Consider the following 25826-nt stretch of genomic DNA (forward strand, 5'->3'; position numbering starts at 1 on the left):
ACGGGTAAATCTGTTACCGGTTATTGTATATTATGTGAAAGCGTTAGTAATGCAATTCTTGGTATTCAATAATAACAATGCAAGAAAATCTGCACTCACTTGAATGCAATGCAAGGGAGGTAATCTGTATGTGTTTTTGTCCTTTACGACACTTAAATTACTTCCCTTTACCCATGCAGGCGCGAGGGGAGAAAAAAGCGGGGAGGGATATCTTCATCATTAAAAACGCCGGAAGAGGCCTGAAATTTTTAAGCAAACCTTTATTTTAAATTGCTATAAGCAACGGTTTTAAAGTACACATTGACAGCGAAATCTGAAAAATTAAAAACCATTTTATTTGTCCAAATGTACAGAATAAATGGATCTGTCCACTTTGTGTATACGAATAACTGCGCATGCGTGTGATTACCCCTCCCCTTTATATGTGCCCCCTTTATGTATTATTGTTGGGGACAGTGGTGTGAGATACCCTACTTATCCCGAGAGCCAGTGGTGCCCACTTTTCTCTGTGTCTCTCGAAGGGCGGTCCGGTGGCTGAACAGTTATTACCTGTCACCAATATAATGAAGGTTGGTTGTCCTGAGTTCAGCTCTCGTCACGGGCACGCTGTTCTTGCTCTGTATATGGCATCTGCTTACTGGGCTGACTGCCTTGCCGTCGTGACGTAAGCGGTCCGCGGTTCACGGGCCTACTGACTCCAGGGGAGATAAACGGTGGTGAGACTTCCTGGCCTTTTGTCCAACCGACGGTCCAGTGCCACCAAAGGCCGACTACTGTGTGCTGGACATAACTCAGCGCTAACTCATCCCCACGGTTACCCATTTCACCTTCTGACAGTCTGCTTACCAGCGCATCAGCCTGACTCGTGAGTGCGGCACCAACACTATAGCCTTACACTAGTTATCACATGACAAGGGGGAGGAGCCTCGTCACATCGGGTATCAAAACAACTGGTGTGCGAGCTTCAGTTCCAACATCACTGCTTTTGCCACTCATCTATTTCCATCCTCGTGTATTTGAGTATTTGTGTGCACTCTTTCATACCAATCCTTGTTTCTGTGTACCTGTATCAGACGAGGCAGGTTTGACCGCCGCTCTCTGGCCACAGTGTCTGGAATGCTTTGCCACCATTATTTGGCACACAAACCACCTATTACTTTTTCGTCTGGCCTAAAGACATGTCTTTCTAGGGAACACTTAGTAGATGGTGGCTCGTTTTCCTCTGCTTTCATACATTTCAATCCTGTGAGCACGTTTCTGTTCTGTGTGTATGGGCGTGTGTGTGTGTGTTGAGAGATATATCGTTGTCAGTTGTATCTGTCAAAGCGCCTTGAGCTTGCTGCCGGCACGGAAATGCACTGTGCTTTTTCTATTATTCTTTGTCATGCCCTCGTATGTGTAGGGTTATATCTCGCCCACGTATCTTCAATTATTTCATTACACGGGATTAAAAAGAATTAACGAAAACAAATCTGCATATAAAGAGAAACAACCACGGTGATAACAGCAATAATAACTTCAGTTTTTGCGATGCAGACGTTTGCTTTTGCACGTATGTGTATTTTTTAAAAATCAAAATAGCACGTGGTGAAGACACATCGTCGTGGCGTTACCGGCTGATACATCACCACACATGTCCTGCCAGAAAGATAAACATATTTAATACCTTCTTTTTATTTCGTTTAATCGTGAGGGAAGGTATATTCTTTTTCATGAGAATTATTTAGATACGTATTCTGCTTGTGTTCATTTATGTGAGCCACGATATTCTTTCCGACATGCTTATCGTGTCATTCAAGAATGATAACTGTGTCAGACGTCTTAAGGATGTGCAATAGAGCTTATCTTCCCTTTCCACACGCAACAGCCAGCCAGTCCAGAGAGGTCAACCAAGCGCAGACAGTCTTAATTTTTCGCCTTTAGACCTCTCTCGAACCAAACGGTCAAGCAAATGACGCCATGCAAGCTGATAAGTAACGAAAACCTAATAAGAAACTAGAAAGTTAATTTATATACATTATGAGCAAGCTCATGGCGCTTTACAAAAAGAACACAATAAATAATTAAGCTCATCTGATGCCAGGGTTGTTTTTATGATATCCTGTTCTTAAACTACGATTTTGATGAACCACAATTCGATATACAGATTGTGCAGTCCAGTTTTTTATTTATTATTGTTTTTAAATATTTTGTTGCTCAAGAAAGATAACCGTAGCTAAGTAACATGTAAATATTATTAGTTATCTCCCTTACACTGGGTAAACCGCGGTGCCTATCTGGCGTTCAATTTTATTTGAAATAACACTAAGCATTTATTGCTCCTTCGTTTATCATCAAAAAAGTTTTTTTTTTTTTACTTCTTTTCACACACACACGCACACACTTTCGCATTTCAAAGATGGCAATGTCATAATATAAAGGACAGGTCGAATGTAAAATTCGAGAAATAAATCTAAAATAAGAGAGGAAAATTAGGTACAACGAAGAAAGAACAGAAAGATAGAATCAGTAGAAACTAACAGACACGTTCATGCATTCAAAATGCTGAAAAAACAAGAAAAAACGAAGTTGACCGCATCTAATGTTCTGTTTTATTTCTGTACAAATGTATTCGTACCCTGAATCACCCTGTTTCACAAGTGACCACAAGCTGCTCATCATATTACAGGCATATCGACACTGGTACACAAAGGGCAAGTCAGCACCTTACAAAAGGATTCGTTTGTATGACGTCACTCACGTTCTCGACACGTGGGACACCCCGACCGCGGATGCTTCAGACAAATTCTCCAACCACTGCAAGTTATAACAGCCATTTGGACACCTATCTCTATGGCTTTTGTTTCAAAAAATAAGAAAACAATTTTTGAGTGGTTTTATAATCTCAGATTTAGTCGAGTCAAACTAATGAAATTTGGGTTTTTGAATTTTCTTTCTTTCCCGAAATTTTACAGAAGGAAACTTTTTTTCAAACTAGAATTTTAAAACTAGAATAATGCATCGAATTTTTTAGTTACAGGTGAGAAGCAAGCTATAAATAATTTTAAAAAAAATCTCTAACAAATTAGATGTCAATGCAAGTAAAGAGGTTAGCGTAATTCCTAACTTCAGGTCAACAATGGGGGATAAAAGAAAAATTGCATAAAAGTCAAGTGAATCAAAGTCGAATCAACAGAAAACAGCATTTCCACTGGACGACAGCATATGGCAATGCCGATATGTCCAGAAGCGCTGCAAGGAGAATGCGAAGGTAACAAGGAAACTTCTAGACTAAGGGAACTTTAAATGCAGTTTATTATGATAATGAGCAAAGTCGGTGCCATTTCGCTGTCGTGTGACCGCCACAGACACCGCAACTTAAGTTTTATGTCTTAGCAGTGGTTGGTTGGTTGATTTAGTAGGAAAGTGCTTCCACCCTCGGCAATTTCGAACTATGAGGGTAGAAGGAGGAAACCGGAGTACCTCGAGAAACCCCCGACGCCCATCCCTGCAAACAGGTGTCACAGAGAGTGCCCCAAGACGAGATCTGAACCCTGAGCCGCTCACTGCAAAGGTGACAAGCGAATGTTTTAACCACTACGATATCAGGCGCCCCTAACTAGCAGACGTGAAGTCTCAGTTAATATACAGTCATATCTAACTGAAGGTGATTATGGTATAGCTTAGCGATTATCTCTGTTTAAGAAAAAAATTCTCTACATTGACAATAAGGTAGGTTTTTGACACCGTAATATTTCGTAACATAAATTAAATTCTACCTGAATAATACTTTGAATATTAACTGCAATAAAAACAACATCGTAAAGTTTCTTAACAAAGGTTTCCCCTTTTCACTATAATCACCGAAGACAGCGATAACCTAAGGGAGTTAAAAATCCGAATGCAGTTACCTCCCTTACATCGTCACTCCTGTTCCCACCACTGCACTTGTCTGATAAAAAGTGATTGTACTCAAACTCAACATACAATTGATGATAGGGATGTGTGTGCATGGACGGGTGGGTGGGTACAAAAGTAGGTTTTCTGCTTTCTCCTGTTTTATTTTCGTAAACAGTTGTTATCGACGAAACTTAATTAAGACTATGAGCTTGAAATAGAGATATAGAAGAAAAGCAAAAATAATAAAATATATGCAACCTAACAAGAGTGCACGCCAGAAAAAATACAGAAAGACCACGGCAGACTAATCATCACCTGACCCAGACACGTGTTCCCTTCATAAAATACCGAAGCAATAATGAATGACTGACCATTGTCAACGCTGCTGTAGTGGCTACAGGTGATGGTGAACTGTGGCTAGTATTTTACGTAAAGTAACTGTACACAAATCGTCAAGATCAACAGCTATGGACAATAACCATGTAACAAAAAATATCAACGAGGTCAAAAATTAAAAACATGTGTCAGGTAACTGTAATTACATTACATTAACGAGAGTGGTGAGCAGTGAGTGGTGCTCACCAACACACTCACCAACACATCTTTACACAGATGAACCGTTTACTTTGTTCAAAAAGTTTGTGCACTAATGTCGTTGCACACACAAGAGGTGTGCAAAGTCTAAACATGTCTACCTTGCTCGGAAGACATTCTTTAGTGGTGTGAAAACCTCTGCGTGCGTGCGTGTGTGTTTGAGAGAGAGAAGGTGTTCTGATTCATATCAGTTATTCCTGGCAATAAATTAATTAACAATTATCATTAAAAAATTTGAACCAGTGACAATTCTGCTGCAAAGTTTGACATATCTATATGTACCCGGGGGGAAAGAAATGCAGCTTTCTTCGTGTAATATGCTGTTGTGCCACGGATTTACACGTGTTCTAGATGATTCCTCGGGTCACCCGAGTTCCTGAGACAGATGCGGACAGCACTACCACGTCATATGACAGCACTTCCCGTTGCTGTGCGTTACTCGCTGACGTCACAGAACCACTATTTTAAAGAAAGAGAAAAAAAAAATACATGGCACAGAAACCTGGTGAAAAGTTCGATGGCCGCGCACTATAATCCCTGTGCATACATAGCGAATCTTCGGGAGACTTGTACGTCACAAAACGTCACACACGTACCTACATCCACACACACACAAACGCATGTACGCACACACGTAGGTCAATATAAGACACACAATGCAATGTCTGTTCCATTTGCATAAATATCAAAGCGAAATCGGCTTTTACACCAAAACGACGAAAATTAAGAAAAGCAATAATAATAATAATAATAATAATAATAATAATAATAATAATAATAATAATAATAAAAACCAACGAAGCAACTGATTCTGCAATTGTCTACCAGTATATCCATCATCTGTCTACGTATATACATTATCCTTCTTTCTTAACTCTTAAACCTTATTAATAGTAAATAAACGTTGATTATTCTCTCAAGTAACAATCAGTTTTTGACCGTGTCAGCAGTTGTTCGATTTTCTGGTCGACAGATCATTCAGATCATCCTTCTGCACACACACACACATCCTCCTCCTTCATCTTTACCCGACATCGACTATCTGGAGTCCTTGTCCTGAGCTGTACACACCCAGTCTCTCTTCCCCAGTCCCCTCCTGTTTGACTTTGTTCCTATATACGGGTACTTTACCCCTTCATCCATGTTTGCCACAAACAGTCCTATCACCTTCATTTCGATCCTACTTGCCTGTTACATATTTCATGATGGCGCTTATGCTTGTCACTAGTCGTATTTTGTTGTTTCAAATCATGTTTTCATAAATTCTCCCACTGCTCCACACAATCTGATAAGTTATGATTTTTGTTCGTTTTAGGAATCCAAAGATCGGTTTCTTTCTTTGTGTGTGTTTTGAATGCTTGTTCTCAGAATTTGCACATAAGTCTTTCTCGTCACTAACAGGCATATGCAAAGCTTTGATGAGAGAAACTTTGTGACATAAAGGGTGGCATACATTATTCAAAGTTCAAAACTTCTTTAGCAATAGCTATATGATGACTCACTGAACCAGCAGTCATTGCAGTTAATATTTAGACTGTATGGAGTGTGCCAGGACGAAAATCGTAAATGCCAGTTCGGTTTATAATAAAAAAAACATCACATGTGAAACAGCAGCTAGAAGTGCTCTTCTAAATACTCGCGAGGATTATTATTATTTACTGGTTTTTTTCTTTGCAAGTGAATCTCTCTTCTCTATCTCACGATTCCGATTAGGCAACAGTTTTCCAGGAACTGAATCCCCAGGCCATAGTGGAATTGTATTTTATACAAAGGCTGTCCATCCACTTTGAAAGACTTAATAAGTGATCTCTTCATTAGATGTCTTTTACCGCCTTTTCTGAATGTAGTCCGACAACATTAGGTGTGTGTGTGTGTGCACGCCAGAGAAAAGAAAAGAAATGCAACATTTTCCACGTGTTGATTGGTTAAACTCATCGTCAAAGTCATCAGCAAGAGTGACTGACCAAGAGACAGTGAAGAAGTCAGGGTATGGACAGACGAAAAGCGGGGTTGACGAGCTAACGGGGAGAGTGAATGAAGGCGAGGTAAGAAGATGACCGTATTACAGAGTACATCAGTATTTTCCTCCAACATTATGCTGCTTGAGCGTTTCTTTGTATGGGAAATACTCACACAGAGCATAGTGCGAGATATTAATTTTCTTTACCTGAAAAAACGAATATTTAACCTCCCATTCGGAGCTTTTCATCCTAAAACTGGACTTTGTGTTGTCAAATTTGGAAAATGTTCTTCATTAATAAAACTAAATTCAACAACTAATGAATGGATGAAAGAATCAATGAAATAATAAACGGTTAACAAATTCAAATATGTTCCAAATTAATTTAAAAAAGAGAAATACAGATGCTAGATGAAGCTCAGAGTCTGAGAAATAATTTCAAATAAAACTGTCTCGACGAAAGTTACACGGAAGCAAGTAAGACAATCAAAAGCACAAAATTAAAAAAAACCATCAACCATCAATGACCACAACCACATGAACCACAACAATGACACCATCGATAAATTTACAAGCACGTCAGTGACGTATATTATGTACCCAGGGTGCCAGTGAGGAACAAAAAACAAAAGCAGTAAGTAGCTCCTTGGACGCATACATCGCCACCAGGTCAAGAAAGGTCATAATGCGATGTCTCGTGAGGGCTGTTAGCAATGCAAAACAGTCGAGTAAAACGTTGAATCCACAGCTAATCCACATCGACCTTGATAACTAGATGCAACGTACAACGAGTGGTCAATAAATAATACATCTACTGAGTATCCAACTCAACAAACTTGTAAAGGGCCATGTTAAAATAACAAACATAACTGACTGCAAAAACCCGGTTGTACGGAGTAGTAAAAGGTCTATAAGGTAAATATACATAAATATACGTGAAAATATGTACACGATAGGTGAATCATTCTGCAGTAACATGATTTGAACACCTTGATAATTATCCAGTTCAGTCTCTCCACTCCAATGCTCTTCGCGCGTCTCACAACAAGGCAGGACGCCATTAGAGTGTTGATCAGTTTGTGGTCGAGATAAGTGGTGAACTCTTGTTCAGGTCAATGTTTGAGCCCTCTGCAAAAAAGCACATATCTGAAAAAAAAAAAAATAGCGCGAGGAAACAATCAAGAGCAAACGACGGTTCTCAGTGTGAAGAGAAAATAAAAAGTTAGTTCATTCTGTTGAAATCATCAGTCGTGTGGTGTCTTGGTCCTCAAGCTTCTTGTCCACAGAGTTCTTCTTTCATTATTTTTCCTGACTTAGTCAGTTCATTGACTGCCAGATTTTCAGTGAGATTTTCAGTTAGAAAACTTGTTTTAGTTTTTAATAGTGTCGTCCAAAATATGAATTGGAAAAGGGAAAAGGAATCAGAACAAGGGAAACACCAGCTCTACTCTTGTTTCCATTGACTCCTATTTCGTGAGCCTCAAGAAAATGGTGTGATTGTTTTCAATATCAATGTCCAGGCTGAGCCATGGGGACATGATTCAGAATGTTTCAGCTGCTAACCCTTGTCCAGACTACTATCAGGCTACCGCCATAATTAGTTCAAACCAAGCAAAGGCTTCCAAAACCCATGAGGAGGTTTGTCATTCGGGGTAGAATCAAAGTCAGCATCTCTATGAAATCGATGAAAAAGTACTGAAATAAAATACTGTGCGTTTTTAACTCTTTCTATATAGTTTGCACCAAAGAATGCTTAACCATTATTTGGGAAAGAGAATTTCCGTTATTTCTTCGCATAGATGTTCTTGACAGTCATTCGTGTACAAATTTTGACGATTACGACTGTCTTTTTTTTCTCGTGTAACTATAATGACTTTCAACACAGGGAGGAAATGCACGACAAGGCTAGCACCTTACTGTATCTGTAGCAGTTTATTTCTAGAAAAAAATAATTGTGACTTCGAGTAGAAAAGTCCGGTGATGTGCTATGGACGAGAGAGAGAAGAAAGGGAGATAATCTCGTGCTTGCCGACGCAAGAATATTTTGTGATCTCAAAGGGACACTACTGGCTAGTCCAAGTTGGGCGTACAGCTGAAAGCACCATCCACCTTTTGAGTGCGCATGCGCATCGCACAACAGCAAGCGCCATCTGCATCTTGTCCACATCCTAGTAACCGACATGAGCCTCCTGAAGTGAACACGCAGACGTCAGAATGCTTCGTCCAATAGCAGGACGTCTTGGCACGAGACAATCACATGACTGGGTGGGTTTCCTCCCCCTCCCATGGCGCATGATTTATAAAAAAAGGTTTTGGGAGATTCAGGGGTGGGCGCTGCTGGTCTGTGTGTGTGTACGTACGCCTGTGGGTGGGTGACATGTTTGTGAAAGAGGGAATGAGGCAGAGGAAACTTCCTAAAAGTCGCCATCTTTTCATCTAAATGCACGGAAGTCCTCAACGCTGATCCATCATCGACGACATAATCACACGTTTTTACAGTAGAGTGCCGTCCCTTTCTGAAGGACTCAGAAGAACAGGCATCTTGGACGAAGGAAGGTCATTTTCAGTTTCCGATTTAAGCGGTAATTGAACGGCAAATTTTACCCGCCATTCCACAGGAGTGACCAATGGCGATCATCTGTTCAAGCGGTGAATGATTCCACTTGTGTGTTTTAGAACCCGTTTTCTCTTTCCTTTCAAGTGTTGTTATTTCAGCCTTTCAGTTTGGTCGCGTTCGTGCCCAAGTTACATGACCGGAAGTTGAGCACAGCCAGTAAGCGCATGCGCACGAATAAAGTTCCGCCTGCTGACTCACATCAGTTTAACCCACCCTTTAAATCGGGCAGCAATGACCTCTGACTGACTCGTTGTTCCACCTTTGTCCGTGTTGATCGAGGACGGTTCTCACCTCGGCACACTTTATTTTTTTTTTCTTTACTTGCACGTCTGTACGTCCAACACACGTTCGCACGTCTTACAACGGACATAGCAGCACCAGTAGAACTTGCAGTGACACCTCTCCACCAGCTTCCGCTTGAAGGTGTTGTAGCCCCGCCCACAGCACATCAGGGTGCACCCGTCCATCCCTTGAGAGCTGCGGTTGCACTCTCGCCCCACGGTCCCTAGGGAGCCGGTCTCTGGGTTGGCGGTGCAGTAGTCCGGAGAGTCGTCCAGGTAGATGAGGTCCTCCTTGTTGGGCTTGTTGAAGCGCCGGTTCTTGCGCTTGAGTTTGGTGCCCCGGTTGTTGAACTTGGTCTCCGTGGCGCCGTCGTAGCGGTCCTTCAAGCGGTCTCCGACCTCCCGGAAGGTTGGGAGTTGCTGCCAGCAGGTCTTCAGGCTGCAGGACCCGGACACTCCGTGGCACTTGCAGGCAACTTTGGCGTAGTTGTACACGGCCTGCAAACACAAACAATAACCATCAGCTCTGGCAGGAATACAAGCTCTCTCTCCACCCTTGTTCTTTAAGTGCAAGAAAAAAAGTTGTTTTTAGCAAGTGCCACATTGCATTAGTTGGTTAAATTTTGTTTCGCCTTGTTTCTCCCATGCATGATTTAATACACCATTCGCGAAATCTTAAAAGGAACGGAATGACACAGATGCGTCTGTCTGTCTGTCTTTCTGCCTCGATGCCCGTCTAGCTCCAAACGAGGTACCACATACATCTGTCTGTTTTTCCCTCTTGTATAAGTTCTGCGTTGTCTTAACCCATTAAAAGTACTTCTTAAAACCTAATAAATGTCACTCAACACATTATAACTGTCACTCAACACACCATAAATGTCACACAACACATCACAAATGCTGTTACACAATAATGCCTGACCCTAAACTTTTTTTTTTACTTCCTAAATGTCGCTTAGTAAGTATCTGTCAACCGTTCGCACCTCATCTAGAATGTAATTAAACATCATTATTGTACTATCATGTTAATATAGTTCAACTGGCAGATGACCCCTAGGGGTGCTGGACAAATCACTTAAAGCACGCGAAGACTAACTGCTCTATTGCCGACTACAAGAAAACATGCTTTGTCCTTATGTATCTCGGCGCGTTTAGCGAAGACATAAACTTGTGGGATTTTTTTTTTTTTTCGCTAGTAATAACCGAAAAAACTTGCTGCTGACGGGAAGAAACTAAAATAAAATTAAAAAAAAAAATTTAAAACACGAAAAAGCATCTAGATGGAAAGGGTGTTACTTTCAAATGCTGCCGTGAAGGTACATTAAGTCCAGGAGACTGGGTGGGTGGGTGGGTAGGGTAGGCTCAGCACCCTGCGCCATGAAATGCGTGTCTAGACTTCTGCTATTTGCCAAGGGTTTTCTATGAGAGCTACCCCGGTCTAAAGGAACGCACCTCGACAACCTTGTGTGTTAAAATTTCATTTCCCTTTTCAAGCGTACCGTAACCAGAAGGTGAGGAACAAAGACATGGCGACTGCCAAAAGGACGGTGTCTATTGAGCAAGGTTTAGAAAGTCGGGTGGGTGGGTGGATGGGGTGAGGGAGAAAAGTTTTGAAAGGACAAGGGATAGACACACGTACGTACACACTCGCACGCATGCAAGCACGCACGGGTGGTGTGGGTGAGTGACAATCAGGCCACTCGGATCAGCCCTCTAGTTTGATCCTAAGGAGCCGTGTTTTGAGGCAAAACAGTCAACAGCTTTAGTTTGACGCCTTGACTGTCCACACAAAAGAACTAAGTCTGAAGATTATTTCTTCCACATTTCCACCCGCCTTCCACCGCCCGACTTCTTTGATCAAGTGCATGCGCATCAAAGAAGCAGAGTGGGTTCGTCTTACTGAATGAACACGAGCTTCTCTCACACACCCTTTGACCTTTCACCGCCCAAGCGCTGGGAGCTTTAAAAAAAACTTTTGTTGATCCGGAAAAAGAATAAGCATTCGCATAAAACCATTTCAGATGCCTTGCTTTCGATACCATGTCAGTCATAAGACACTCCTATTATTATTTTTTTCTTGTAAATAACGGGATCTTATTAAGGATCCTAGGAACTGTAGGATCTGGTTTTGACCTCACTTGTCGCCATCTGTTGGTCAACCCATTGGGATAAGTGTGTAGAAAAGCAGTCGATTTAAAATAAAAATGTATATTATGAAACAAACCAACAGCAAATAAAACACACGACGTGTCGGACTCAAAAGTGACACCATTAAAACTCCATTAATAACGATTAAAATCCAATTCATGGGGTCACTGGACTGAAAGATCAGCACGAGCTTTCACAAGGAACTGACCTGACTATCATTAGCCACGCATACCGTACATCCTCGTTCACTTCCCCCTACCGCATTCCTCCCTCCCCTCCTTAATGCTCCTCCCAGTCCTCTAAATCCCTCCCAGACGCGCCCGAGGTGCCTTTTATCTGCCCAACCCTCTTTGTCATTTTCATTTTCGGCACGGATGTCAATAGGAAAGCATCGTGCCATGAACACCACTCGACACGCGACTGGAAGCCCGGTCCTCAGTCGTCCTTCCACCTCTTCTTCCAGAAGATTCGGAGCTGTTGGGTGCGAGCGATTGATGGCCACTGAAGGGCGATATGGGAAACACGAAGCAATGGAAAGCGCCCGCCGGCCGAGGCTTTTCTACACCGTGTTTTTGAAACACTTTATTAAGGCGTCAGGGTATTGTGCCGTGGTTTCACGCGCTGCAATGGGTTCTGTTGCCTCACCTCTGGTACTTGGACCAGCAATCTAGGGCTCTCCTACCCCTTTAAACCCCAACTTTGCCCATTTCTTCTCTATACTTCTCCTTGACTTTCAAACTTCGGTGCACAAGAATGCTGCTCGGGGAAGTATGATAATATCTGGCTTAGAAAGACATCTTGGCAATTTATTTCAATCTTCGCACGCGCATGTGAGCACGTGTTTCCGGATGGTGGAGAAAGTGCGCGTTTATAGATGTAGATGGATGTTCGTGGATACCTGTACGTGGATACACAACGTGTGTGAGTCTTTGAATGCATTCCTTCTTCCCCAACTCCCTACGTGTCATCTCGACTACGAATCCATTAAGAAAATGCACCACCATAAGCAACAAAATTACTGGCAGCGTTATTTATTTTTCTTTTCAAAATATTTTCTTGACTCAAATTCACTAAAATTAAAATTCCCTTCCTCTCCCACTCCCCGGATGTGTATTTCGAAGCACTCGACTTTATTTATGTATTATTTATTTTTTACACCTGTGAACTTCTGGTAAAAGCACAATAGAGTTTACGGTCTGCAGACAAGACGCGTGGTACCTGACAACTAGTTCTAGAACTATCGAGAACACTTTGGAATCATGAGGCATGGTCCTAGCCTTCTCCTCTGATGGATGGAAGTTTTGCCAAAAGCAGATCAGATAGCGATTGACTGTCACTCTCTTGTGACCAAAAAAAAAAAAGTTCCTTCTCGAAAGGTTCGTGTTAGAGTTTGCACGTGGTTTGAAGGCCTCGTCGATCCTTATCGGAATGGCACCCGGAGATTCTCCTGTGGGTATTTATAGCCCTCCACACCACAACGTCTGCGTTCCTGTCGTGAAGACTTCTTCTGCAAAGTAACTTAGCGCGGGGCCATGGCTAGGGGGTGAGCTGGGGGAGGGTAGGGCGGCTTTAGGCCAAAGTCGCACCGTGTGAGGCCGGCTTAAGACCGTTCTTTACTTCAAGACACGCGATGCCTCTTTAGCCGTCACTGGGATTCAGTCGTCTGTAACACAATGCCCAACTATGTTTCACTTGCGGGAACGCATTTGACCTCCGTCGACCCTTCTCCACCCCACCCCCCACCCTTCTTCCCCGTCGTTTGACCTTTGTCACGTTCTGCCCTCTATTTGAACTACGTCACCCCCGGCCTTCACGTTGTCTACGTCATTGGTCCTGCCACACTCTGTGGAGATGATGAAGATCGTTTGACGTTCTCACGTCACTGAGGCGTTTGACAGTTAATAACATGGTGCTTGTGTCATTCTAGCCTTAAAAGCATAAACGAGTTTACGGTTATGAGAGACAGACAATATCATCAACAGGCAAACAGTTTATTTAATCGAACTTTTGTAAAAAGATACCTCATCTAAAAGCTGCAATGATGATGAGGATGAGGATGAGGATGATGATGACGATGATGATGGTGGTGGTGGTGATGGGAAACTGAGCACCACAGCGGTTATAAAAGAAGATAGCAGAAAAAAACCACCTCTAAACGAAGTTCGAAGACCCTACATGGCTGACATTCCTTGCTGACAACCAAAACCCTTGTATCTTGCATCTGCTGCTGATTCTCATTTCCACACGATTTATAATTTGCTGTATACTTGTTCCAAGCAGATTTACGTATCAGTCCATAACCATTTTCACTGTACAGTGTCGATGCCAGACCAGCCCCGCCATCGTTTCTGACATTATGGCCATCGACACTCTTCCTTGGCGCCAGTTGATGTCTAGCTCACCTAGCTCACCTAGCTCCCTAGTCCCTGCTTCCCCCAGAAACTATTACAACAGCAGCAACTCGCAGGTTCTGTCGGGTAAGACCTTTTGTCGGAGAAGTTACCCTTGCCTGCACAAACCCGGCAACGAGAAGGAACTCGTAAAAGACGAGGCGATGGTGTGCTCAGTCGTAAACATCGTCGGACCTCTCGCAAATCGCGCCCCCGATGTCAGGCATTCCCACTGGATGGCAGCAGCTGCCTTCACAAGCGCCGCCTCCTCTGTTATTAATTATGTAATGGAACATAAAGATGCCTTATCTAAAGTAGTCAATCTTTTCACGCAGAAAACCGATTCCCATCTGCCTAATAAATCAAATTGTGCAGCAAATTTTCATGAAGTAAAAAGCGGAGAAGCCTTGCCGCATATGGCCGGGTCGAGGGCTTTACACAAGCATAACTTAGTCTAATGGGTTTTAAATGAACGTCGTCAGCCGAAAGATGTCAAGTAAGAACATGGCTATAAGTCGTGTTCTTGCGAGTTTGTAAGTTATTTTGTTTTTACCCCGGTTCCAAACAAAAAAAAAAAAAAAAAAAAGCGACTCGTCCTGTGTTCCGTGTTCTTGGTTCTTGTTCGTCCGCACTCAGCCGTCACAGAAATTATCCTCACACTGACAGACAATCACACATGCACACACATACCATCTACACCCAGAATACACCCCACCTAAATATTTACACATAATTTATGCCTGCATCTATGAGTCCATCCATCTAACACCCAAGTCCTTGCTACACCGGTAAGCTCTGTGACCGGGCCTCCAACACCTGCTTTTCACATTAATAAAAAAAGGTATCAGACACCTTTACTGCCTCAACTTCGAAATGTATGATAATGCTGTTGCAGTGTTAATAGAATTCCTCTGGGCACACAAGAGGAGCGATAAAACTAACCTCAGTCTCTAATTCCTCACAACAGGTTACTGCTGTCTCGGTATCTCCAACCTTAAGGCACGCCATTTTCTTGAATAACAGCGCGGGTAGAGTAGAAGGGAGGAAGGAAGAGGGGTGTGGGGTGGGGTAGAGGTGCAAAACTGCAAATAGGAAGTATACATTTCAGCAGTTGAACAACGACAACTGCAGCTTACGCCACGTTGGAGTATTTTTAATGGGGAAGGTAACTCGCGATGAAGTCGAGCAGAAGTGCTCTTTCAACAGCCAACAGTCCTGGCCAAAAAAGAACTTCCAATCGTTCATGAAGGGAGAAAGGTAAATGCATGAATTTTTTTTTCCTAACCCTTTTCGAAGCGTTGTGCGAAAACGAACCGGGTGAACCGCGGGCACGCCAAGCCACCCAGCACCCGGCCGTGCGGTTCTTCGAACTGTGGCACCCGCCAGAGGTAACCAGTTCAGAACCGGACCCCACACCTTTCTTTTTACACACACACTCTCTTTGATATAGCGGAAATTGCAAGAAGGAGGGTGGAAGGGAGAGGGTGGAGGGAGGAACTGTCAGGAAATGATCGTTTAGAGTCGATGCCCCCCACCAACCACCGCCCACCAAGCACATTCCCGGTCACGTGGCCTATCAATGCCGTTTGTACATCAAGCACTCGGGTCTCCGATTAGGAATGTATAAAGGTCGCCAATGATCTCGGTGCAAGCACGCAGCGACTGTTAATGCTGGGCAGACATTTTGTGGAGGTTTAGTGTCGCCATTTTCCTAGGTTGAGCCTAACGCTAAGAAAATCTTAACAATTGCAAAATGCTTTCGGGTTAAAAAAAACAAAAAAAAACAGGGTTCTTTATCCGTTCTCTTCTTTTGATATTTTTTTGCCGTTGATGGTGGAGTGGCTCTGTGACTCGGGTAAATGTAAAGTGAGATGTCCTGGGTTGAAACCGCACGAATAAAATAGAAGCGACATGCGATACAAGGACCACCTCTAAACACTTTGTGTCTAAGAAAGATTCTAAACATTTTTGTACAGAGCGATACACAGCAAAGAGCACATGAAAAACGAAGGCAGACATTAAAACAGGAGGATATTAAAAGTTTTGGTTGGATGAGGTTTACAGATCAGGACAGAAGGAAAAGCGGAAGGATGAACATCAAAAGAAATTAAAAGGATGGTAAAGAAAATCGAAAAAAAATTAACAAAAATCGTAAGACAGGTATATCGAAAATTATGAATCGTTTGTGATATATAAAAATCAGCAGCAAATACAAGAAACAAGTTATCTCCGATCCATAAACAGTACCTTTAGAATTTTAGATGATCCATAAATAGTAACTTTAGAGAAAATTTGTTCTGCCCCAACATGAGGTCAGCGAGGCGCTCATTAGAGACATCATTTATTTCTCCATCCTATCCTCACTTACTCGTCAACGACAGGAGACAAGATGAGAGTAAGTATGTAAGATAATTAAGATCACTAGCAGATTGATGCAGATGAACATTGTGAACAGTGTGGGCGAGCACGTTTGTGTTTGCAAGCGACAGGTCGACAGATGTCCTATGCACGAGCGCGTGCGAATAATGGACAGATAACCGCGTAGCAGCTTAGTGAACATTTTTTGGGAGGTAAAAAAAGTCTCGCAGGTGATCCCTTTGTCCACAATCTCCAGCATCAGTCAGAAATAAAACTAGAAAAGCTAATGCACTGTGCCAAGATCAAAGCTGCTTCAAGAGCGGCAACGCCAATATCCTGATTCCTTCAGCCTTAGTTATGTCCCCTGAGCCAACTGTCTGAAATAAATATGGCTTCTTGTGAATGCGGCACAGTTGCAGGTCACCAAAGATCTGAGGGTTAGTCGGTTTAAGCCGACTACGAAGAGTTTTTTCTTATAAAAAGGTAGTAGAGTGGCATGTTTAGAGCACCTCAGTCGTAAATATCGTGCAATTGTAATCAAGGGGAGACAACGCATAGCTCAGCACTGACTCACAACCGCCCACTGCAGGTACAGGTATGGCTGACTACAGGTGTGGCGTTATTGCCAATGTTCAAAATGTTCAAATGTTCAAAAAAAAAAAATGTTCAAATGTTCAAAATGTTCAGTCCCAGCTACAGTCCCTGGACTTCTGGTGATTCATGTTCACCGTTTGTAGAACAAAACTAGCCAAGCAACATTTATTATTTTAAGCGAAATGGCACACATTTATAAAGTTTATAATATTTTTACAGTAAACAGTAAAATATGCGACAACTCGCCCATTTGTCGCAAAAATTCTGACGAAAGGTTACCTTTTCTTTACTGTTTCTTTTTTTACAATTTTTTCGAGGACCAAGAAACCTTGTTCATGGACACGGCAGCTTGGGCCTAGGATATTAAATAGTTTTTCTTTTGTACAGCTGCGGTCATGGTCTTCAACGTGACATTCGCAATAGTAAAAAGTCTTAGAACTTTTTTGATCACCCCGCGAGTCACGCACCCTACCCTCGCGACCCACACTACACCATGTCCCGCTCCTTTCTACGCGCCCCTCCCCACGTCTCCAAGGGAGAGATAGAGAGAAAAAAAAGAGAGGAAATCAAAAGCAGTGAATACCTAAAGTTCATGACCTTTGACATAGTGCAGACTTCGCGTGCTCTTAACAGCTGTGACGCTGCAAAGCTCTTCCGCTTCGTTAGCTCTCGACGTTGGTTCATTCTCACGTCACACAAGCGACGACGACCGCCAGTCGCCGTAATCTGATATGGAGTTACCATAGTCACTAGCACGCGGCCACTGTGCTCCGACAGTCGTAAAACTTTAATAGGTTCGCGAGAAGATCGGGAGGGTTGGGGGGAAAAAATAAAGCAAAGGAGACGCCACTGTCGCCAGGTGTAGTAATAACCAGCAGATTGTGCAGTGGACAGACCCTCAGGTAAAGAGTAAGAAAAAAAAGAGAAAGCAGGGAGGAGTGGATGAAGATGGAGGAAGAGGACGGAAGAAGAAAACCAACGACGACTGCAAAAATAAATAATAAATGAATAAAGAAGGTGACGGGTCGAGTCCCGATACCTCCCCTGCGTCTTTATTCCCAAGAGTCTTTCGCGACATCCCATGGTGATGGCAGACGGGTCGAGAGTGAAGATGGTCGGTCTGGCTGATGTTCTTCGCGGGTTTAATTTCTGTCGCCTGTCGGGTGTCACACGTACCCGCCAGCTCGTGGCAGTTCACCAAGCGGGTACATTGGCGAGGCGAGGAAATATTATCAACTGTATTCAGACGGTGGCTGTCACGCATCGGTTGCTGTGGGACAGTGGCTGTTCGTGTTTTGCCAGAGTTCATCTGGGATACATACTTTCTTACACGATTGTAATCAGCTACAATCCCCACCCTTCTTCGGGCACAATGATGTACGCTCACAGCATTCCTACCCCTAGTCATAATTCGAAAAGAACAGTAATAAATAAATAAAAAAAGAAAAATACAGACAATTTGACTTTAAAAATTAAATTCATTGAATTCTTAAGTCACTTCATTATTCGACTTATAAAAAGATATTAATTTTTAACCAAAATATTTTTCTGAAGAGGAGCTAAAAATATTGAAAAGTAATTCAATATCCTGTCGTGTCAAATCAAACTTTATTGTCTGTCCGTGGACAAGACAGAAATTATTTCTTTTGCTCACAAACCCAACATTCTCTCGAGATCAGAATTTGGTAATGGTGGAGGTTAAAGAGGGGGGTGTGTGTGGTGGTGGTGGTGGGGGGTGCATGAATGGTAAGGTTACACACCTGGATTTTAGAAAATAATATCTTGCATACTCCTGTCTCTAGTCTTGTCTGCGCCCTCAAGGAGGCTTGCAATTAATTTTTTTTTTTTGGGGGGGGGGGGAGAAAAAAGTTATTAACGATTTTCGCTTTAAAGAAATGCCCCTGGAAGCTTGTCTCTCGTTACTCGCATAAAGGCAAGGGAAAAACATTTCACAAAGTAAAAAATAAACCATTAAAGATAAACGTTGCTTTAACCGCGGCTATTAATATTCTAGATGATGAGAGCTGATGGAGCGGAGAGTCGAACTGAGGAGAGGCAGACGCACTCATTACAGAGAGAGAGGGAGATGTTGTTAGACGAAGCATTAAAGTAAAAAAAATATATATATAATGAAATGTAAGCAAAGCTAAACCGCCGACTGCACTGTGTTAACTTTGTTCCAAGACATTCGGATAATGTGGTCTACGCATGCGCAATCCGTTGGACAAGCACAACGCGAGAATGAGCTAGTCCACCTTAGACTGTTGATGGCGTATCATCGTTGTTGTCGTCGTCATTATCAGCTTATGACTTCTTGAAAGATATGCTGTGCTTCCATCAACTTTCTCAAGGGACAAGTTCTCACTGCCTAGGAAGATGTTCGGCTTTGAGGAGTGGGAGCACAGTTTTATTTGGGGCAGAAGACAGAGCCAAGATTAGAACCAGAGAGGTTAGAACCCAGCATAGAAAAGCAAAAACACTGAGGTTTAAAAAAAATGCCTATCATTGCTGCAGACGATTGGGCTTAGATCATCTCCAGAGAGCACTGGCGTCTGAAAGGCAGGGCGGTCGATACCCGTGTTGCGCAGCAAACTTCCTCCAATGTTACAGCAATGGATATCTGGCTAAGTAGAGGGTCGAGGAGGGTAAACCGAGAGAAAAGTGAATTCTCTAACACTTCAACGGCATTAAAAAAGTCAGTCAACGACCTTTACCTTCTAAATAGACCATCTTGATACTGGGGTTCCCATTGCCAGTCACCGACACCGTCCTCACATGCCAGTATGGAGGTCAAGATCAAATCCGATAAGTGATGTTAAGACAGTTGTTTTGCTGTTACCTTAGCAACGTAAAAAAAAAAGCTTCACGCATCGGGACTTCTTTCTGTGATCGTCGATGCTTGATGGCCTGCATCTTGAAAACTAAAGTTGGTTATTCTCTCAGAAATTTAAAATGAGATTTTTGACATCTTTCGTTTGGGTGAAAAAAACTATCTCGACAGATACATCCCGGGATAAGGTGGGGGTAGATATATCCTACTTTATTGTCCACAAGACGAAGCCTACCTGTCTACAACCTGCCAGTCTGTAGGCTTGCCTGCTCGCTCTCTCTACCCAGTATCATTTCTCTCTTCATTCATTGCCTTTTCCCTTAGCTTTACAGTATTTCTTTTTCTCTCGCTCCACAGATTGTCTGGCTCTCTGTGGTTCACTGATCCTTGACTGCACACAGCGCGAGTGGGGCTGGCACATAGGGTGAGGGCAGCTCACGCTGCAGGGTAAAGCCCTCTGCGGTTTGTCGACCTTTGACCCACACTGCGGCTTACCTATTGAGACACCAGCGCGTGGCCCCCCATGCGGCCCTCCAGTGTTCAGAACAGTGGAGACGAGTCTGTCACAAGTGAGAACATAAATATGCGCACAGCAGGCCTTGCGAGTCGAGGCCCTCATATGCTCAGAGTTAGAGATCCTCTACATTTTCACTCTTTGTTGGAGCAGAGGAATCGAAAGTCAGGGATCGGAAAAGGAGGAACATAAAAATAGATACCAAGTTTAAATGATTTGCAATTTTCTTTCCGTTTCCGTTTTTATTCCGTTCTCTGAGATGCAATGATTGACCAGCAGGATGGCCCAGTCTTGGATAGGACGGTCTGGTGGTGCAACGGTTAATTAATGCCTGACAGCAAGTGAGGATTGGCTGTCCTGGGTTCAGGTCTCGTCTTGGGCACGCTGTTTGTTTGTTCAAGGAATCCAGGACGGCAGTTCGGTCTTCTCCAAATCGTTTGGTCTACAATCAAACCTTCACCATCCAAAGAGTTTCAAATCCAGCATTTGCAAAAGAGGACTTGCCCAGGCACCAGCATTGAAGTTGAAGAAGAAGAGTGTCTCCCACCCTCGAATTCGGGGTATTGGTGGCTTGATTGGGGGTGGATTGGATGTGTATGAATGAACTGTTTTTTTTTTTTTAATAATTATTAACAGACCATCAGAATTTCTCATTTGTTACCAGTCAAGGTGTGTGTGTATGTATCAGCATTTTAGCAGTTTCAGTCTGGGTCCGATATATCTTGAAGATACTTCGGGTACATGCTAACCGGTGGCCATTAGCGAGAGTCTGAGCTCTAGTCATCCAGTCAGGTAGGGAGGGAGGAAGGGCAGAAAAAGGACGTATTAAACAGAAAATCTGTGAGATGAAAATACAATAAGAGTTGGAGACAAGATTGAGACATGATGATGATGATTTGCAGTTCCCCGAGCACAGGATTGATGATGACGACGGTCGGTCTACATCTATCTCTGATGTAAACAAGTTATCATTTAATGCATCTCGGTGATGCTGCGCGGTCGGTGATGATGGTATCTGCTACTTGCGACTGCGTGGTTGTGTTGCTGATGATGGTGGTGGGATGGTAGGCGTTTGTTTTAAATATCAAAAACCAGCAGCTTTCTTCGCGCCGAAGTTTCCAGGCCCCGAGGCCAAACGTTGAAGGTAAATGGCAGACTGATGACTAGTGGTTGTAAACGACAGAAAAAAAATCGTTGTTTAGCTTTTGCAAGTCCAAACAGTCGAGGAGCATTGTAAACCTCCAGTGGGTGTGCAGCAGGGAAAGCCAAAGCACCCCGAAGGCATACCAGCAGGGAGAGTCGCACGCCTCGGGTAGATTTTACACCCCGGTCACCCTGAAACACGTGCCGCGGTGTTGGTTCTCGGGACCCAGCAACACCTTCACGAACGGGACGTCAAAAAAAAAAAAAAAGAAGGGCCACCCGAAGGCACAGACGTGCTCGCACATCAAAAGGCCGCGAGCTCCAGGTGAAGGAAAACGCGAAGGGAGGTAAAACGAAAGATACTCGAGGGTTGGCTTAAGGTCAACGGATGTTGATCTGTTCTCGTCAGCTATGACACCGCACCGCCATCTATCTATGTCATTTCCTCGAGGAGTTTTTTTGTTGTTTTTGGTTTTGACTCGGTGTTCCGTTAACTTCTGATAATTTTAACGACTTGTAACATTGCAAAACATCTTCATCTGTGATTACGCAGTTACAGAAGCAATGTCGATTTAAGTGAGAATCGAAAAGAAAAGGATGTAGACTTCTTGGTGCATGTCAACAAGCAACTGTGGAATTTGAAAAAAAAATGTGCCCGTCATTGTCTAGATAAAAAGGAGCGCGAGCAAGCAGGCAAACGAGGGAAAGAGAGAGAGGAAGAGAGGGAGGACTGAATTTTACTGTTTAGGCCATCACTCCATCACACGTGGATTTAAAAAAAAAGGCTTTGACGACAGCGATGTGAAAAATTGCATAACTAATTGACAGTAAATCATTACATCAAAAAAGATAAAATGTGTTACCTGTCAAGCATCAGAAAAACAGAAGTAAGCCAAGAAAGGGAGAAAGGGGAAAAAACGAGTGAGACAGAGACCTCTGTCTTTGCCTTCGTCCTTCTATTACTCGATGACTCACTGCTTCTCTCTCTTCCAACCTTCACTCCTCTCTCCTTCATCCCCCCGTCACCCCATTTGTTTGAGCTCAGGTTAACGGTTCAACTCCCGCCAACGACTGCCTACCTCTTATTAAACGCTTTTTCTCCTCCCTGACACGCTGTGACGGCCCTCGCCAGCGCCGACATAAATAACACTTTTACGCGAACGACAGGTGATGTATGCAGGTGTGCTTGATGACGAATAAGGGACCGATGTCAACATAGATCAAAAGTAATACCTGTCAAACTTTCAGGAAACAGGAAACACGACTCTCCTCCATGCCCTGGAACCTCCTCCACTGTGTGACATGGTATATGAGGAAATAATTACCCGCTTTCTCTCTGTCGTAGTCAGTTCTACACCTGTTAGTTTATTTTGAGTCGCAATTAATGTGTTGTTATTGTCGTTAGTTTATTTTGGGTCACAATTAATGTGTTGTTATTGTCCTTTTGAGATACACAGGTATGGGTGTGGTTTTGTTTGTTTCTTGTGTGTGGACGTTCCCAAACATTTCACAAGAAAACAAATGCGTAGATATTCAAGAGTAACAGCAGGTACTACCAAGGTAAACAACAACAATAACAACAAAAACAACACACACATGTCAGCGTATGCAAACAGCATAGTCATGGACATCATCGTTCTCCTTCATCATCGCCGGCATCAACAGTCAACACGACTTTCTTCTTACACCTGTAGACCTCCGCACCTTGTCCGACTCACGCGCTGCAGCCCCCACGGCAGCCGGCAGTAACCGCCACATTTTTGTTGTCGTTATCGAGAAGTCTGGGAGAATAATTGCATGTTCTTCTTCAGCCTGCTGCAAGTCTTCTCGCCCACCCCGACAACAGACGGTCAGAGATGGCGCCCGGAGGTGGACGGGTGGCGCACAATGGCGCTCTGTTCCACGTGCGAGTGTGGTGGAGGCTTGGTGGAGGAAGTGGGGTTGGGGTGGTAGGGTGGGTAGTGATTGTCGCGCTTGTCTGGGGGAGAGCAGCATCATTGAGATGATGTAATCGCAACAGATGTGTTGTTATTGTGGTCAGCAGGTGGCGACGTCTAGTCACACAAACCTTAGACAGACGTCCACGTGCGTTTGATGATGCAGACACTGAGTCAGTCATCTGAACTCGTAAGTCGTCCCACTGAGGCAAGCACGTGCACGAAGACACACACACACGCAGGCAGGCACACTAACTCTAGTCAGCAAGGAATTTCGCCGATGAAGTCAGGCTGCATTTTTGTGAATGTTGGAAATTGTTTGGCTGGGCATATCAGGTTGTTTAATTAGAAAATCAAGGAAACTGCTTTTTTTTCCATCTGGACCCTTTTAACACGCACATATTTGTGTGTGTGTGAGAGAGAGGGAGAGAAGTTACTATTTTAACTGTTGGGGAAGGAATCTGTCAGATGAAGAATCATCTGATGCTACATAATGATGGCGCGTGCTTGAGCGACCGTGTATGTAAGCGCACTGAGCCCATCAGAGGGGTAGGATGCTCTTTAATACATTATCATACATTATCATAATCATACATTATCATAATATAATTAGTATTGTGATTATTATATTCACCATCAACTAACGAGTACACTAAATGAGAAGAGACAAATTTCTCCTCCCCGTCATTAAATGACAGACTCGTGAGTATAAAGTCCAACCACTGGCGACTAGATTCTTCTCCTTTGACCTTCCCTAACATACATTTTCCCACTTTTTTTTTTAGTTTCCGCAATATTCATGATAAATTCACTGATATTTTTCTCTCTCACACAGTCTGTTTTATTTTTCTCGTTATAAACATTATAAAGTTGAATATTTTGATTATTAGTGGCATCGACTGGTGAATAAGCTTACAGTTCAAATTAATAAACGAAAATAGTCCCACAAAACATTTCTATCGCTTAAAAACCATTAAAAAGATTTCTACAAAACTCTTATCTTTACGAAACATTTCAATGTCTAGGCTTCGTCTTCTAACAGACAGGTCCTCTCTCCTCCGTGTGTCTGACTTCTTCATTTTCTGAGATAAAATAACATTTGCTTTGACACACACACAAACATTTCTCTTCAGAGCAAAAATACTTCCCTCATTCTTTCTTTTCTAACGTTTCCCACTCGTACATCGTTTTATTATTGTATTCTCTCCCCTTCTTTCCGTCACTTGCTAGCCTTATTAACAGTCGCTAAATCAGTAAAAACAACTTCACTCATTCTCTCGTTTTCTTCGGGTTTTTCCCCTTTTTCTTTTTCCCCCCTTCATCTCCTTCCCTTTTAGTCGCACAAGAGCGGAAGCCACGCGAAGTCACGTGTTTAAATCTATATATATCTTCCCGTCCTGACGTGCGGGCCATTGCGAGTCTCGCGAGGTTGTGGCCTTACAGGAACCTTAACTCTTTGAAAATGCGTCCTAAATCAAAACTCGCTTCGGGCGTCAGCTCTATTCACGTGAATGGAGAAGGGGGCTTAATCAACACCTTATCTCCCCTCCTGTTAACGTCCTGCCGCCTATCAAAAGACCGTTAACTTATCCTACGCTGGAAACGCTATCCCGAAAAGCAGCCAAAACACGTGCCATCCCGACAAATCTCGTGCTATTTCGGGAAAGAAAACGAAAACAACATGAACAGACCACAGATGACAGGGGCAATAACTCCCGCAACACTTCTCAACGGTCTCTCCTCTTCATTTGCTTCCATGTTGGTTTAAATTATCTCTCTTCCTACGTGTCCATCACTTTGTCTGTTTATCTGTCGATGTTCAGTGGAGAAGTGTGGAGAGAAGAGTAAGTTGAGGACTGGGTTCGATTCTCACGGTGTCACTGGCTTCACACACGTCAACTTCAGATACCAAAGTATTAAATGTTTCAAAATGAGTTGTGGAAGAAGCGAAGTGACAGGAGTGAACGAGATATCGTCTACATCTTATCGCATTTAAAGTCGATGACAACTGCGGGGTCGGTGAGTCCGAATACTGACATATTGTTCATTGAAAAAGATAATCTTTTGTTGTTTATAGCAGTGCTGGGTCTGGTATGCCTTGTGCCGTATATTGTGTATATTTAATGTATTGTGTGTGGTTGAGTGTTACTGCTAGCTGTAATTTTGTGAAATATGAGGGTGTTGTGGTCTGTAAGCGGACGGAGGTTTAAGACAGGGAGCTTGAAGTGGCTCAATGTTTCAAAAGTACGGCATTGATCCTAGATGGCGCTGTGGTCTTGTGATTAACAGGTTCGTCTTTACTACCTCCCCACCCGCGAAAGCTGAGATTAGACACCCCTCCCTCAACTCTTACCCAGATGGATTTTTCAGAACAAGTATTAAAAAAGCGGCGATCAGAGCCAGATGTTCTCCACCTTACGAATCCAGATGGTTCAGTGAGATCAAAGGGCTGGTAGGAAATCAAATTTGAGCTCGATCCTCAAATAAAAAATCACTCAAAAAGGCTAACCCTTTGAAGAAAAATAAAAAAAACCCCACTTGATCCCACAAAATCCTGACGATTAAGAAACCCTGTCAT

At 43.0% G+C, this 25826-nt stretch overlaps 1 protein-coding gene across 2 annotated transcripts in view; it reads right to left on the reverse strand.

The window, feature by feature from the left end:
• Positions 1–2568: 2568 nt before the first annotated feature.
• The window catches only part of LOC112571725 (protein Wnt-5a-like), a 104488-nt gene continuing 81230 nt past the window's right edge, over positions 2569–25826 (reverse strand). The window contains exon 5 of one of the 2 annotated variants that reach the window (XM_025250963.1): positions 2569–9829. In XM_025250963.1, the coding sequence (XP_025106748.1) occupies positions 9368–9829 (462 nt within the window). In that variant the 3' untranslated portion in view covers positions 2569–9367. The remainder of the gene's footprint in view (positions 9830–25826) is intronic. The other variant, XM_025250962.1, reaches the window with a different exon arrangement.

Source organism: Pomacea canaliculata, linkage group LG9 (assembly GCF_003073045.1).
Source record: "Pomacea canaliculata isolate SZHN2017 linkage group LG9, ASM307304v1, whole genome shotgun sequence".
NCBI classification, from domain to species: domain Eukaryota; kingdom Metazoa; phylum Mollusca; class Gastropoda; order Architaenioglossa; family Ampullariidae; genus Pomacea; species Pomacea canaliculata.